The sequence below is a fragment of the Platichthys flesus genome, chromosome 8, assembly GCF_949316205.1.
Source record: "Platichthys flesus chromosome 8, fPlaFle2.1, whole genome shotgun sequence".
In the NCBI taxonomy this organism is placed as follows: Eukaryota; Metazoa; Chordata; class Actinopteri; order Pleuronectiformes; family Pleuronectidae; genus Platichthys; species Platichthys flesus.
In genome coordinates, this window is record NC_084952.1 from 13,539,276 (window position 1) to 13,555,061 (window position 15,786).

A 15,786-nucleotide genomic window follows, 5' to 3' on the forward strand; every position below is an offset into this window, starting at 1 on the left:
TTCCGGTCGCCGCCAACAGCGACATCAATCTTTTCGCGGTAAAATGAAATGAGCTTCTGGCGTTGATCGGATTTCTCCGGAGCTTTGACACATTGGAACAATGGCACCAGTGAGCGCAGAGAGCTTAATGTCCGAGCTGGACATGTTCGATATCCCCTGTAGTGATGAGTCGACCCTCGACAAGAGTAAGTGGCTAACGATGCTGATTTTTGTACGTCAGTTGGAAAGTGACTGAAAAGAGGCTGCTAGCATGTAAACCCGGGGACTACAGCTCATAGGGCTGAGCATCATAGCGACATGAATGCAATATACTCTCATATCATCCGGCCCTGGGTGCAATGTGATGGGACTAGTCTCGTATGCTATTCAACTTTCAAATGAAGTGATTACTTTGTTTATGTTGTTGTGTTTCAACTCCTCCCAGTCCTGCAAACCAACACTTGCCTTTGTGCCAAATCTTAATGGCTTCACAGCAAATTGATATTGATTTGTTTGTGCTTGATCTTTGTTTATTTTTTTTTGTTTATTTGTTTGTGTTTGGCTCATTGTCATGCTGCAGACACAACTTGAGAGTGATCAGATGTACAATGTAGAAGAAATGAAAGTGCTTATAACCTTGTTATAATGTTCAATTCAACCATGAAGCGTATTCTTCACATCCATCTCTTCGCTCCATCAGTGGTGGAGCTGTGTATTTGCAGCAGGATCCAGGCAGATGAGATGGTGCTGGAGTGGGTCGCCTACAGCAGCAGCACGAAAAATGGAGTAAAACTCGCCATGGACACCCTGGAGCAATTCAAGCATGAGGTGAGAAGTTCGTAGTGGCTCTGAAAAAATCTACTTTTCGTTGGGTCACAAAAAGGTAGATTCTCTGACTACAAGTTAGGAAAACTATTTATATCTTCAGTGTTTGTCCATCTTCTTTGCAGGTGTTGAACAAGAGGAAAGTCAAGCCAAGCTCCAGGAAAGAAGAAAGTCATAACAGAACCAGAGACATTAACTCACTGCAGGAGTTGTATCTTTTAAGATTAAACTTCTAGGAAAATAGAAACCCAACTTGACTCTACAACCGATTCTCCCTCTGAATCCACCTGTTGTCTCTGACGAGTGTCTCTTATCATATCATTGTGTTAGTCTTTAACACCATTTGTTCAGAATCAAAGCTGAAGAAGAGGAAGACAATCTTCTAGATGCCTACTCTACTCCTGCAAAGGTACATTTTGACAACAAAAGATTTATTCTCATCCAAAAATTGGACACTTTTCTATTTCTGCACATTTAAGACTCGCTAGCTGTCCAGAGAGTGAGTCTGAGAGAAATGGTCTCACTCCTTGTGATCTGCTCTGACCATGTTTGCACTGCGTTTGTCTGTGCAGGGCTCTCAGAAACGAGCGCTGTCCACTCCTGAACATCCTCATTCAAAGAGGACTGCAGCTCTGCTGACCAGCCCAGGGCTGCTGCTGTCTCCCGCCAGCTTCTCTCCCAGGTACTGAGCCGAGCACATCAACAGCTCGACACACAATTTGACTTTGGAGCCGTGATACTAAATGAATCAATCGACTGATTCGCTGGGTAAGGTGGATTTCTGTTAACTCTGCTCGTCTCCCATCTCTCTCTCTCTCTCTCTCTCTCTCTCTCTCTCTCTCTCTCTCTTTGCAGTGCAACTCCCTCACAGAAGTACAGCCAGCGGGGGGGGAAAGGGGAGGTGGTGGTCACGTTCGGGGCTGTGCAGGGCACCCGCTGGGTCGGCAGGAAGGATCCAGGTGCAGGCGTCCAGCTGCAGCTGTTGGAAAGTTCTGAAGACTCCCTCCGCTGCAGCTACAAGTTCATGTTCCAAAGGCTGCGAGACGTTCGAAATGGTATGCAACCGTACATCCTCATTCATGGTCATCAATTCTAGACCCCGGTTTCTGTCAAAACATAACAGTCCCTTGATTTTATACATTTACGTACATTCAAAGTAAAATTTGATGTGGAGTGAAGATGGTACGAGTGAGCAGAGTTTTACTCCTGCCATCAGGCTGGAGGAACACCTGACACCGTGCTATAATCCTTTTCCTGTCAGCTGTTGGGTTTTCAAATCAAATCAAGACCAACCGACTTTTGCAAAGATATTTAATATTTCATTGCAATTTCACAAAAGTGACCCCATTGGATGTTTATGTATTCTTAACTTTTTTCTTATTTAATGTCCTTAATTTGTGCACTGGTGTTGAATACTACAAAGAGCCTAATTGACCCTCTGGGATGATAAAGATAAACCGACCCCATCTGTCACAGTTCACACTAGAGATTTTTGCATCTCTCTTCCCCAGTGTTGACGGACAAGATCGAGGAGCTCGGAGAAAGCCTCAAATCTCACTTCAACATCGAAGAGTTCTCTCCCGTCTCTTTGCCAGCGCAGGTAAAGATGTGAACGTCGTGAAAAAACATTGAATAATGTTTGACTTCAAACTAACCTACTGCTTTACAAATATGATTAAGTTAATGTCCAACCTTTTTTTACATGAGCTTTTTATTCATTTATACTACTTTAAATATCAAGGTTAAATTTTCCAGGTGTTTCCAAAAACCTTTAAAGAAACGTCTTGTAAGGGGGAAAAGCTGTGACCTGATCATTGTGTAAACCACATTGGTTATTTTAGATTACTAGAATAGTTAATAGCAGTCAAGTCTGTATATCATCATGACCTGTCTGCTCAGTGTGGCGTGTTTCTCTCCCCACCTGTAGGACAGTATGACAGTGCTGGGACAGGTGTGCTGTGACAGTAACGGCAAACTGAACGCACAGTCCGTTCTGTTGGAGGCGGGACCAGAGCAAGGTGGTCAGCAAGTACCCGTTGACCTATCAGAGCTCAAAGAGTACTCCCTGTTTCCTGGTCAGGTGCGCAGAAGGACACTGGGTCTCCTGTGGAAATCTCGTTTGCTGTATAGATTTAGTTTTGTTTAGACATGAATGGATCGAATGTCTGCGGTGGGCTCTGCTTTGCCTGTGCACTGCAGTTTGTGCAGCAGGTTATGGGACCACCAAGAGAAACAGAGGATGCCAAAGACCTGGGCGGGAGTCTCGCCCAATGTCTGACCGAGAACTCTGACACCAACGACATATTTAAGAATAAGCAACTGTCGGCTTCTAGTAAAACTGAAACTACTGTGGAGGAATTCAACAGATTCATCCGTGTCTGCCCTCGTTCCGCAGGTGGTGGTGATGGAGGGGATGAACACGACAGGAAGAAAACTGGTGGCTTCCAAACTGTATCAGGTCAGCTCCAAGTCAACAGCAAGTGCAGACACATTTACAGCAACAAAGATGAACATTTCTAAAACCACATTTACTTATAATCAAAAATGAAGTAGTTCTCTAAATCCGTTTATCGTATTTTCTTCTTTTAGAGCGTCCCTCTTCCTTTCTACACTCCTGAGATGAAAATGGAGATGGATGAAGGTGAGGAACAATGCTTTCCTCACACTTCACTGCTACTGATTTGTTTTGAGAACTCCATGTCCTCTAGAGATTAAACAAACATGTTCAGGCAGAGCAGATCTGACAGCATGACATGTGCCATAGTTTTGTCTCTTATCACATCAGCCAAGTCACTTGTGTGTCCGTGCATTTGCAGAACCGATTAATGTCCTTGTGGCTTGTGGACCGTTCACAACGTCTGACACTCTGACCTTCGACCCTCTGCTGGATCTGATCGGTATCATCGTCAGAGATCGTCCTGATGTCTGCCTACTGGTATCAAAACCTTTTTTTAATGGAGAATAATCTTTATTGCTTTCGACAAACAGTCTCCTTGTGTAGCTAGTTGTGTACAATTGCTCATAGAACGACCTCAGTCAGTTTACTGGCTGTAATGAGAACGCATACTTTCTTTTTTATTGAATGTACCATAGATGATGCTTGTAGATAGCAATGTGGCTCTTCACGGTAAATAACCCTTTTAATAACACGTTAAGCATTCTCGTCTGACATCAAACTTGAAGAGCAGGACAGGCGTCGTAAATTATAACACAACACTTGGAATGGCGGCTGCAAGTGTATCTGTGCCAACATGTCGACACTGACACGTTGGGGGAAACACACAGAGACTGGTGTATGGAGATGTTTAGTGTTAACGCAGATCATCAGGGACAAGATTTATAAAACCTGGAAGTAAATTGTGTGTGTGCGCATGTTTGCAGCAGCCTCTGAAGATTGTGAAGAATTTATTTATTTTCCTTGCTACAAATTCTCTGGTATCTTGATGACCCTGAACCTCCAGTGTCTCTGTTACCTGTGTGTTTCCTAATTGTCCCTTTGTTTCTCCAGCTGGGCCCATTTGTGGATTCCAAACATGAACAAATCGAGGTAAGTTAACATTGAACACAATCCGTTTGTTTTCCAGAAGATCTTTTTTATTTTATTTTGTGATTTGAAAGTTATTTTAAAACCGAAACATTATAATAGTCATATTAATCACTCTTACTATTTTGAGCTTCTGGCTCAAGGATTAATTTGTCATATCTTGATGTGAGCATCTTTCTGTTTCTCCAACAGAAAGCTCAGGTGACTGAGACGTTTGAGGCCATTTTCTCAAGATGCATTGAAAGCATTGTGGATGGGACCAAAAGGTAAATCTCATATGGGACTGATTCAGCTTCTGAATTTTCCGAGAAGCCACATTTTTCCTCATGGTGTTTTGTATGGTGCCTTAAATCAGAAATCTTGGTTTTTGTACCATTCTTTTATCCAGTGTTGGCTGTCATCTGGTGTTCGTGCCCTCGCAGAGAGACATCCACCATCATTTCATCTACCCACAGCCTCCCTTCACTCTACCGAACCTCAGCAAGGACCAGGCCCAGGTCTCACAGACACACACACACACACACAGACCGTGGTGTTCTATGTGCAACCTAAACAAAGTGCTTGTCTTTATGACATGATAAGCTCATGCAACAGGCATTTGAGCTCAGTCTTGGTTAAGTGCGAAGTCACACATCTTGATCGATATGTTTACTTTTCTATTCTCTGCAGCGAGTCACCCTGGTCCCTGACCCCTGCACCCTCCTGATCGATGGGGTGACCTTTGGCTTGACATCCACTGACATCCTGTTCCACATGGGCGCAGAGGAGATCAGCTGGTGAGGGACACTTCATGCTGAAACGGAATTTTACATTTTCACATAACTTCATCCTGCTGTGGAGCTCAGTTACTGATGCAGCTTAAGAAAGTTTCACATAATTCAAATGAAGATAAATGTTTTAAGGATTTTCATCACTCTATATTTTTATATTAAAAGATACTTTGGTTTGTGTTGCAGTGGAACCGGATCAGACAGATTTTCCCGCATACTGAAGCACATTCTTACGCAGAGGAGGTAGGAACCCTGAGGATACTTGTTCTTATCTGTTTCTGAGGACTCCGAACATTAACGCCTCCGCTCTGTGTGTCTGTGAAGTTACTACCCGCTGTATCCGCCTGTGGAGGAGGTCAACATGGACTATGAGAAGTTCCAGAGCTTCGGTCAGATGCCGCTCACCCCCGACCTTCTCATCATTCCCTCTGAGCTGCGCTACTTTGTAAAGGTGCAAACCTTCCTCCATTACATTGATATGTCGTCCACATTTACAGGAAGTGTAACAACGGACTAAACATTGTTAGACTGTATGTGACACAAAAGAACAAGAAAAGACTATTTATTGATTATAGAGCTGGACTGATAAGGATTTTTGATTGGTGATATTAATAAAAAATATATATAATACTGATATATTCGTTTGATATATTTAGTCAAATTAAAACAAATGCACATTCTACCTTGTTAATTGTGTATTTCATTAGGTCAGACTCTAAATGATCATTTAAATGAGCCTTTTTAAACCCTGTCTTCTCATGTCCTCAGGATGTGGTTGGCTGCGTCTGTGTCAATCCTGGGCGGCTAACAAAAGGCCAAGTGGGCGGGACCTACGGCAGGCTGATGATTCAGCGCAACGCCACGTTAGAGGATGGGAAAAGAGCGAGCCCCTGTTTGACTGCTCAGGTGGTGAAAATCTAACAAGACTTGTAATTCTCACCGTCACCAGAAAAGAACCTGACTTGAACGGGACCAGTTTGTCAGCAGCTCTGTACGCTGCCCTCTGCAGGCTCTCTGATGTAGGATATGTAAACTCAACTCTTGAACGGTTGAAACCACCTCACCCAGTTCAGTCAGTTTGGTGGGACCAACATGTTGAGGGTGTGCACTGTTCTTTGGATGGAACTTGGGTTCAGTCTCTCTGCCTCAGCAGAAATAATCTCTTCAATAAATTATTGACAACATTTGTACTTGATTATGTTTTTTCTTCTACATGAGAATGTTATTGTCCACCTGTGGTTTGTGTTGCCTCCACACCAACAGTTGAAAATGCTTCTTTTGTTTCACAGTCTGCTCCTTTCCTGTACTTATCCTTTTATCTGTGGTTCTGTTCAAATGAGAAATAAAGCTATAAACTTTAGGCAGCAAAAACATCAATAATGCAATTATGGGTGGCAAGGTGGTACAGAGGTGGTTTTCTTCAGGTATTCTGGCTTCCTCCCACAGTCCCAAGACGTGCAGTAGGCATGAATGTCCCTGGAGCTATCTGTTGGCTCAGGGTGAACCCTGCCTCTCGACCAGTATCAGCTGGGATAGGTTCCAGCCTGCCCCCTTGTGACCCTTACATGATGAGCAGTGTAGATAATGGATTGATGGATTCTCAGGTTTAGTCGTAAAAGTCATCAATGTCATCCGAATCACTTTGTTGGTCCGTCTTTTTTGAATTGTCCTCCACTTGAAAAATCTCCACATTGTCACAAGTAGCTGGAAAAGAAATCGAACATAAATCCTATTTTAATCTTCAGCTCATCCTGTCATGATTAGTTACAATTAATACTTTACCTTTAGTCTTGTCATCAACTTTCAGGTCCTTGCCTCTGTAAATTTGATCATAAAAAGATATGAGAGATATCTTCTGATGTGTTTTCACTATCACAGACCTAAAAAAGTGGACTCACGTTTTCTTTGTTTGTTGTTGAGGTGCGAGGAGATTCTCGATATCGTCCTCGCTGAACTCATCCCTGTCTGAGGATCCTGTTTTACTCCCTGACTTATCATTGTCCTCATCTTCAGCTGCTTCCTCTTGAATTATGTGAATCTTTTTCAGTCTGAAAATAGAATATTTCATTTAGTCACGTTCAGTCATTTTCAAAGAAAATCATTGACTTCCTTTATTTACCTGTTTTCTTGTGGTGAGATGATACTGTCATCAGAATCGCTTTCCTCCTCCCCTGCTTCGTCACTCCTCTGCGCCTTTTCCTCCTCTCCCTCTCCATCCTCCTCTTCATCAGACCCCTGCTCAACTTCAAATACCTTGTTTTCGACTCTTTCGTTCTCCTCTTCATCCTGAGAGGAGGTAGAACCCTGTTTTCTCTTCTCCCCATCTTCATCCTTAATGCTGTCTTCATCATCTCCCTGATCCTCGGACTCCTCCTCTGCTTCTGTCTGCTCTTCCTCTGTTGTGTTCTTCCTGCCAGAAACCTCATCATCATCATCATCATCATCATCATCGTCGTCGTCGTCGTCATCCAAGTGTCTCACGTCTTTCTCTTCATCTCCCTGACTCTTCTTCTTTTCCTCCCCATCTCCAAGATCGTTCTTATGCTCCTCTTCTTCCTCATCCGTCTCTTCATCACTGCTTTGTTCAGCTCCACCGTTGCTCTCCTGAATTTCTTTTTCTGCATCTCCATTTTCAATCCTCACACTGTCACTCTCTGATTCCTCCTCTCTGTCTGATTTGTCAACAGGACTTTGGTTCTCTGCATCTTTGCTCCTGGAGTCCTCACTCTGACTCCCTGACTCCTCTCCAGTGGAGTGACTGTCCACTTTGTGATTCTCAGAGTCTTCTCCTTCACTCTTGGTCTTGTCATTCGCCACCTTCTCGATCAGTGGTGATCCCAAAGTGAGTCCCCCACTCCTCCTCTTTGTCGTCTGACCCCCGCTTGTCTTGCTGTTCCCACACGAGGCATCGCTGTGGACCACTGGGACTCGAGCAATGACAATTGCACTGGAAGTCTGAGATGAGCTGAAAAAAGGAATAAGGAAGAAGTATTTTGTTATAAAGACTTCATCCCTGCAATTAATGAAACTGGAAGAAAAAATATAGGGAACATATAGCATAAGTAAAAGTAGCCTACTCTTATTGCAGAATAACCCGTCTCAGTGTTATATTACTGTATATTATTATATTATTTTAGAGGGACAAAAACTTGTTAACTTTGTCGTGCACCTTAGGTGAGAACAAACAACAGGTCAAAGGAGCATAATAATTTGTAAAATATAAAGTCAGAAATAATAACAATATTAACTTTATTTATAGAATAACTTACTGAACAAAGTTACAAAGTGCTCAATTCAGAGAAAGCAATAAGATCAATCAAAATACAGAAAGATCATAAAACAGGATTAAAAAGAAAAGACATAAATTAAAAAACAGTTATGGATGATCAGTGTAGATCTACTTACTCCTGAGAGCTGCAGCTTTCTCTGGATGAGGACGTACGCTTTGTTTCTCCTCTCTTCTCTCTCTTCTTCCACTTCTCTCTGCTCGACTGACTGGAGTCCCTGCCACTCTCACTGCTCTCCGCCTGGCCACTGGACAGACGAACTGGATACACAAATGCACACAAGTTACAGTTAGAAAACCAACACTACATTTTATGCAATCAATGCTTGTTTCCTTTTCCCACCCGGATTAATGTCCAGCTCCTGGGAGCAGTGACTGCTCCTGCTCTCACCACCTGTCTCTCTTGGTGCTCTTCTTGTCTCAAACTCCACCAACCTCTCGTGTGGAGGGTCATCCATGTGCAGCTGACCCCACAGAGCCTCAAAGGCTGAGGGGATCCCAGTAGCACCTGGCGTCCAGGACAAGGGGTTCTCGGACTGAAGGGAATCCCAGCCTGGTTGATCCTGCCTGGGCCAGAGGGGATGTTGAGCGAGCAAGGGGGCGAGGTGGTGGAATTGGTGGGAGTGAGGGAGGATGGAAGGAGGCGGGAGATGAGATGAAAGCTCAAGAGAGAAACCTTGCGGTTGATGGGGAATGTTGGTGGGAAATCTCGCTGACTGGGGTTGAGTGTGGGAGAGCAAGGAAGAATGACAGGGCAGATGAGAGGAGACTTCCTGGTTGTTGTCTGAGCAGCTGTTTTGTTTGTTGTTCTCTTGAAGTGCAGAACAGTTCTGTGACTTTAATCCTGCAAACAGAAATAAATGCTAAATGTGACATGGAAATTAAGGGGAGCTGTTGTGGTGCTATGAGTAAAATAGCTCAGCAAAATAGGACACTAAGGACAACATAGCTCTTTGGAAAAAGATTGTGGAAAATTCCTGTGAAATTCATTCATTGGTGTCAAGTAAATCATGAAATATCTCTGTATTTCCCTAAAATAAGAAGAATACATGTGAGAATATACTTTCTTAAAGTGAGTGAGGAAGAGAACAAACCTTGTAAAAGTAAAAGTTGCCCTGCGGAGGATTTTATGATTTGTTCTTCCTTTGAATTCTTCAGACATGATGTCAAATATTCCTCCATCCTCTGTCAAAAAAACGGTTTCACAATCATCCAGTTTCATAAACATACGAAGGGGTTTTTGAATCAAATTACTGCATTACTGAAAATTAAAAACTGAACGTGAATAATTGTTATGACCTTCCTCTGAGCAGTTTTCTCCTTGAGGTGCTGCTGCCATTGGGGGGCGCTCTCCTCCAGGTACTTCTGATACTCTATCTACAAGGGTCAAAGGTCAGTGTTAAGTTGAGCATTAGTAATTTATAAAGGCAGGAATAAAGTACAACTACAGTCAGTAAGCACCAGGCTTCCTTCCTGAGCTATACTGTCTGTCTGACTGTCTGTCTGTCTGTCTGTCTGTCTTTCTGTCTGTGTGTCTGTGTGTCTGTCTGTCTGTGTGTCTGTGTGCTTGTCTGACCCGGACAGTCTTCATGGCAGCGTTGCGGGCCAGCAACTCTCTCAGTGCGTCCTGTGCTGTGTCAAACTGCTGCAGAAGCTGCCTGTTGTGTTGCTTGGCTGAATGCTCTCTCTCCGTCAGCTCCTGCCAGCGCCTCCTCAGATGCATCTCTCTGCTGCATCAAACACACACCAAGTCAGAGACACAAACGTATACACAGTGATGCACATTAAAACACCGTCCTTGTTTTCTCTGTGCACTTACAGATGCTGGCGACTCTGAGGAGTTGAAAAGTCAGCTCGCACCAGCATTGGCCCGTGAAGACTGTAAGACAAGGGGCATTGCATAAAGTAAAAGTGTCACCCCATGGCACACCCCCACCTACACACACTAACCTGATTTCCACTCTTTGACTCCATGGCAGCATCCATGAGTCTTACCTGTGTTTTAGAATGTGCTGTCTTTGTTGAGTGAAAGTGTTTCTGTCAGCGCCGGTCAGATTTCCAAGAGACATTAAATTCTCCTTCGGTGCAGCCATGACTGTCAGCTCTCAGTGATTGCAGAGATTATCAGGGATTAAGGTCTGTGCTCTGGGGGGAGGGTCCAGAGACGTGCTGCCAATCCGCACATCATGGGGCAAAGTAAAGGAGTTAAACAAGTGTGAGTTTTTTTTTGTCAATGGGACTTAAAATCCAGTTTTGAAACTTTCACTTTTACCATAGGTCTGTACCTGAAAAGATTGAAAACAATTAATACGGAACTTTATTTCTGAAATGTGAACGAGTGCAGTGAACATAACAGAGGATCATCACTCTATACCATTAAACACATTTGGACATGATATGGACCTCTTATAAAAGCCAGTTAGAGTCTGAAACCTTGATTTATATTAAATTTATATTAATAATGAAATTGTAATAACATTTATCTTTTTTATCAGCCTACTTTACTGCAAAATATATTGGAGAAGCACAGCAACACGGGTCCACTTCTAGTCCTGGAGAGTTGCACTGCTGTAAATCTTCCTATTTCCCCTCTTTACCTAAACCTCATAACCTGGATCAAGTGTTTCCAATGATGAGCTACTTGAGCTACTTGTGTATGGGCAGTGTTGAGGAAAAGGGATAATTCAAGAGCTTTCAAGGACCAGAAGTGGGAACATCTGACGACAGCAAACACAGAATAGTGAGAAATGTCCATCACAATAACCAGAGCCTAAAGCGACACATTACATTACATTACATGTCATTTAGCTGACGCTTTTATCCAAAGCGACTTACATTTTTAGAACACTCATCATTTTTTTTTTTTATGAGGGGCCATCTAGGGGTTCAGTATCTTGCCAAGGACACTTAGGCATGCAGATGGGATAGAGTGGGATTCGAACCGGCAACCTTCTTGTTGCAGAGCACCCGCACTATCCCCTAGGCCACGCTCTCCCCAAACCAAACAGACACCTTCCCAGTGTCTGTTTGGTCCAATCAAGGTTCAAGCTTTTATTGTTGTCACGTGTAAATTAGATATTGTTTCCTGTTGAGTATCCTCACAGCTTGAGAGAAGAAGCTTGTGTACAGTCGGCCTGAGGAGTTCATTATACATATATTACACTTGCTCTGGCTGAATGGTTAGCGGATGAAGAGGATGGGATGTCGTTGATAAGTAACCCTGATCCAGCATAACCCCAATCAAACAAACTTGTACAATCAGAAATTATTACTAAGCAGCAAATCCTCACATTTGAGAGACTGAACATATGTTTTATTCATATATTAGCATTAGTAACAGATTTTTTACAGGTACAGTGTACAATCAAAAAACATTGCCATTATCTAGCAGGAAATTTGCATCTGGGCAGGTAAAACCATCTATGGGTAAAACAACGGAAGAAGAAGAAGAAGAAGAAGAAGAAGAAGAAGAAGAAGAAGAAGAAGAAGAAGAGTGGATGTAAATTCATTAATCATTTCAGCTCTATTTGTATATACTTTCAGGAAGTTTCATCTATAACAAATCATGTTTTAGAAACATGATGAATCTATTCATATGCATCTAAAGTATCTTAATCTTTCAAATGAATCCGGTGGGTTGAAAGTATATGGTAACTAATGAGAATACTCAAGTACAAGAACCTAAAAATGAACAAGTACAGAACTGAAGTTTATGTGCTTAGTTACCTCTGTTCATTTTACGTTTCGAGAAGGGCACACGATTTATTTGGTTACTAGCGGAACAAAAAGTAGCTTGAGTCATCACGGATATATTTTTATGTAACACTCGAGAGCAGATTCCGTCCATTGACAGGGGCCGTGGTGAGAGTGGCAGCGTCTTGTATTTACTCTGTTGTGACCTTAGTTTGTCTCAGAAGAAGTTGAAGGTTTAAATAATATCGCGGGTCTGGTGTAAAGTCGGCCAGGACGCTAACGAGTCGGTTGTTACGCCACCGAAGCTAACAGACGCTTACTCGAGGGTGTGTCTGTCAAACCGGTCCCTCCACGACCACACCACGGCCACAGCCGAGAGGGAAACATGACGAGTGTGGCCGCGAAAGTTTTCTGCCGGGTGGAGCGGGTGTGTCGCCACCTGCCCGTGGTCCTCAACACCTTCCTGGTCTTCTCCATCACCGCGGAGGTGAGCTACCTGGTGGTGGTCGAGGCTCCGCTGGAGCCGGACCAGAAGAAGACGGAGTGGTCCGCCTGGTGGAAGCTGGTCCACCTGCTGGCCCAGTACTTCATGCTGGGAAACATCTGCTGGAACGCCCTGCTCTTCTTCAGGACCAGCCCCAGCATCAGGGGGGTGTTCCTGGGAGGAGAAGGCGTAGGTCAGGGCTGGAGGTGAGGAAGGGCAGGGGGTTGTTACTTTTTGATGAATACACAGCACATTATGTGATATGGCCGAAGGTATTTGGACACGTATCTACACACTTTTGTGCTCATTTAGTCTGGACTCATGGTTGAGGAAAGACTTCTCAGTTCAGATCAAGGATTTCTTATTGACTTCCCCTCTTATTTTTGGAATATAATATATGGAGGTTATTACCATTCAAACTTACAGTTTCCAAACCCGAGTCAAACACAGGGCTCATACAAAGTGTAGCTTAGGCAACAAAAGTAATCAATATGCAATATAATTATGCCAGAGCCTATAAATTAAACAATATTATCCATTTTTTACAGTTTCATCTGTGAAATGGTGTTTAGGTGCATCTCTGAAATTATAGACTAGTATTTATTTTCCTCCCACAGGTACTGTTACACATGTGAGACACACACTCCTCCTCGATGCTCCCACTGCTACGACTGCAAAGTGTGTGTGCTGCGGCGGGATCACCACTGTGTCTTTTTTGGCCAGTGTGTGGGCTTTCGCAACTACCGCTTCTTCCTGAGCTGCCTGTTGTTCATGTGGTCTGGGCTCCTCTACGCCACAATGATGAACGCCGAGGTCTTCATTGTCATACTGAAGGAGGGGGTGAGCCTGCACAGCATCCTGCTGCTGCTCATACCCTGGATCATGCTTGTTTCAGGTAAGATCTGCTGTCTTGAATGTTGGTGCCATTTTTGCTCCATTTTAAACTAATTCAGTTGTTCTGAAACTATATATTTTAACATTATTTGCTACTTTATATGTGTTTCATCTGCTCTATTTTAATCTGACATTTTCAAATTTGGTCCAATCACAATATCATTAATCTCCCACATTGTTCCACAGAGATCAGAAGTAAAATTTACATATACATATGGATGCCTCATGTTTTTAACTAATTTAACCCTTAGTTACCTTTCCAGAGTTGTATATTATTATCTAATTAGTACAAAGTAACGCTGGCGGCATGCCTCTACCTGGTGTTTTATGACCGATTATGTCCCTTCTCTGTGTCCTAGGCCAGGTCTCAGCCCGCGCCTTTGCCTTCGCCTTCATCGCTGACACATGTGTGGTGGGCTTCCTGCTGGTGTCCTCATTCTTCTTCTTCCACCTCTTCCTGCTGTTTCGGGGACAGACCACCAGGGAGTGGTACTCATCCCGCCGACCCTACAACCTGGGAGTCCTGGGCAATATGCGCAGCACCCTAGGAATACGCTGGTACCTCTGCTGGATCTGCCCTCTCATCCCATCACCTCTACCTGGAGATGGGATCAACTTCCCGGTCACCGGGTCACTAGAACCCAGCCGGTAAAAGCTAGAAAGTCCGAAGACTACCCGGCTGTTTGTCCTTACTTTTGTGGTGATGGTTAATAGTGGTAGGGATCAGCAGCAGGGGAGATCGCCTCAGTTCAAGAGGAGACATTTTGGGAAGGGAAGAAGCTAGAATATCATGTGGTTTTGTTTGATTTTGCCCACCAATATTTTTCTGTATCTTTAGCAGAGGATCTAGGGGTCTACTTGAGAAGGTACTTTGACTTTTAATCAAAGGTAATTTGTACGCTCATTGAGGCGGGCCTCAAGTTTCTTTGGAGTACTGAGCACTGAAATGTATGTAAACGTGAATGTATTTTATTGAAGATGAAAATTTAACAGTTTTAAATGCTCACTACCAGGCTCTCACAGACTGCAGCTGCTGTGTCGTAGTCCTGCTGGATGCAGTATAGCTGCCTAAATGTGAGGGGCGAACACATTTAGCTTGCACTGTTCCTGAATAGACGATCAGATTATTATTTACACCGTCATTTGCCTCTTATATGCTGTTGTGTGTTAGCTGCTGTAACTATAAAGCTGAGTTTATTGCAAATACACTGACATTTTTTACTGGATACTGAAAGTGATGTCTTACCATCCGAAGGGCAACTTATCTGAAAGCTAATGTTGCAGTTTACAGACAAATGTGAAGTCATTTAGTAAATGCAGTATTTAAAATCTTCCTACTGACATCACTTGTGAATGGTCCTTCTCCATGTTTCATATCAAACTGTTCATGTGTCAGTCCAAAAGCGGCTGTTAAACCGAACCTACAGTGTAATGACATGACAGGTTCTGACTGCTGTGCTCCATTTTCCTACTCTTAGTTTGTTTTTACAACCAGTGATACAACACACCGTCAGACACCAGGCTTCAGGGTGACATTTTTCCGGAAATGTTACACTTTAATAGTTGTATAGTTATATTTTTTCTCCTGATATGTATCCTGGAACTGTTTCACCAGGCTTTTTATGAGATTATTTTATTTAATCACTTTTCCGGTGCTCAAAACCTTCCTCGATTCAGTGATTAGTATGAGTTAGGGACACAGCGTTGATGCCATCTTCACTTTTGTTGCCTCATTACAACACCCCCACCCACTGCTCTTTTGCACCTTTGCTTTTTGTCATTTTAATTGTCCCGGCCTTTAAATGTTGTGGCAAAATCTTCTGCCTTTGTTTCACAGGTGCTCCTACTTGTCCAACCGAAAATTGACAGTACAATCCAAACTATTGTTTGTCAGCATTGGTAGTTGTTTTGCTGAATATATTTGTGCTTTATTTCTTTTTTCCGCTCTGTCGTGCCATTTGATGTTTGGGTTTGTCATTAAAGGTTGATTAAGTTAAGGTTTATGAAGGGGAACTATTGAAAAATGTTTAATTTAATAATTTTTTACACTGAAAATTGGTGTGAGTTGTGTTGTGGTAATAAAACTTGGGATTGAAATGAGTTTTTTCTTCAGTTGAAATCATTTAAAAAAAAAAAAAAGCATCACTCCTCAGCCAATCTATTCACACAATCTACTCATTCACATTCCTTTTTAATTCATTTGCAGGGAGGATGTTCTCAAACCGCTTGTCGCCATATCTCAAATAGAATCATAACTAATACAGGCACAGCCATTTTCGAACCATATCCATGATCCTAATACACGAGAATG

General features: G+C 42.9%; 3 protein-coding genes across 3 annotated transcripts; 2 read left to right on the forward strand and 1 right to left on the reverse strand.

Moving 5' to 3' along the window:
• On the forward strand, nucleotides 1–6,302 carry pola2 (polymerase (DNA directed), alpha 2). The gene is made up of 18 exons (XM_062394426.1): nucleotides 1–185; nucleotides 680–807; nucleotides 930–1,015; nucleotides 1,156–1,213; nucleotides 1,377–1,486; nucleotides 1,660–1,859; nucleotides 2,316–2,404; nucleotides 2,732–2,884; nucleotides 3,200–3,262; nucleotides 3,394–3,445; nucleotides 3,621–3,739; nucleotides 4,313–4,351; nucleotides 4,541–4,614; nucleotides 4,737–4,845; nucleotides 5,018–5,124; nucleotides 5,305–5,361; nucleotides 5,443–5,569; nucleotides 5,887–6,302. The coding sequence occupies exons 1-18, from the start codon at nucleotides 101–103 to the stop codon at nucleotides 6,037–6,039; spliced, it is 1,809 nt and encodes a 602-aa protein (XP_062250410.1). The 5' UTR covers nucleotides 1–100; the 3' UTR covers nucleotides 6,040–6,302.
• A 31-nt stretch (nucleotides 6,303–6,333) lies between these two features.
• LOC133959308 (uncharacterized) lies at nucleotides 6,334–9,580 on the reverse strand. The gene is made up of 7 exons (XM_062394427.1): nucleotides 9,499–9,580; nucleotides 8,748–9,248; nucleotides 8,524–8,665; nucleotides 7,238–8,083; nucleotides 7,017–7,166; nucleotides 6,901–6,935; nucleotides 6,334–6,822 (listed from the first exon to the last, which is right to left on the reverse strand). The coding sequence occupies exons 2-7, from the start codon at nucleotides 8,860–8,862 to the stop codon at nucleotides 6,725–6,727; spliced, it is 1,386 nt and encodes a 461-aa protein (XP_062250411.1). The 5' UTR covers nucleotides 8,863–9,248; nucleotides 9,499–9,580; the 3' UTR covers nucleotides 6,334–6,724.
• A 2,655-nt stretch (nucleotides 9,581–12,235) lies between these two features.
• Nucleotides 12,236–15,575, forward strand: zdhhc24 (zinc finger DHHC-type containing 24). Its single transcript, XM_062394469.1, has 3 exons — nucleotides 12,236–12,787; nucleotides 13,199–13,476; nucleotides 13,835–15,575. Exons 1-3 carry the CDS (start codon nucleotides 12,483–12,485, stop codon nucleotides 14,125–14,127), a joined length of 876 nt encoding a protein of 291 aa, XP_062250453.1. The 5' UTR covers nucleotides 12,236–12,482; the 3' UTR covers nucleotides 14,128–15,575.
• Nucleotides 15,576–15,786: the final 211 nt, after the last annotated feature.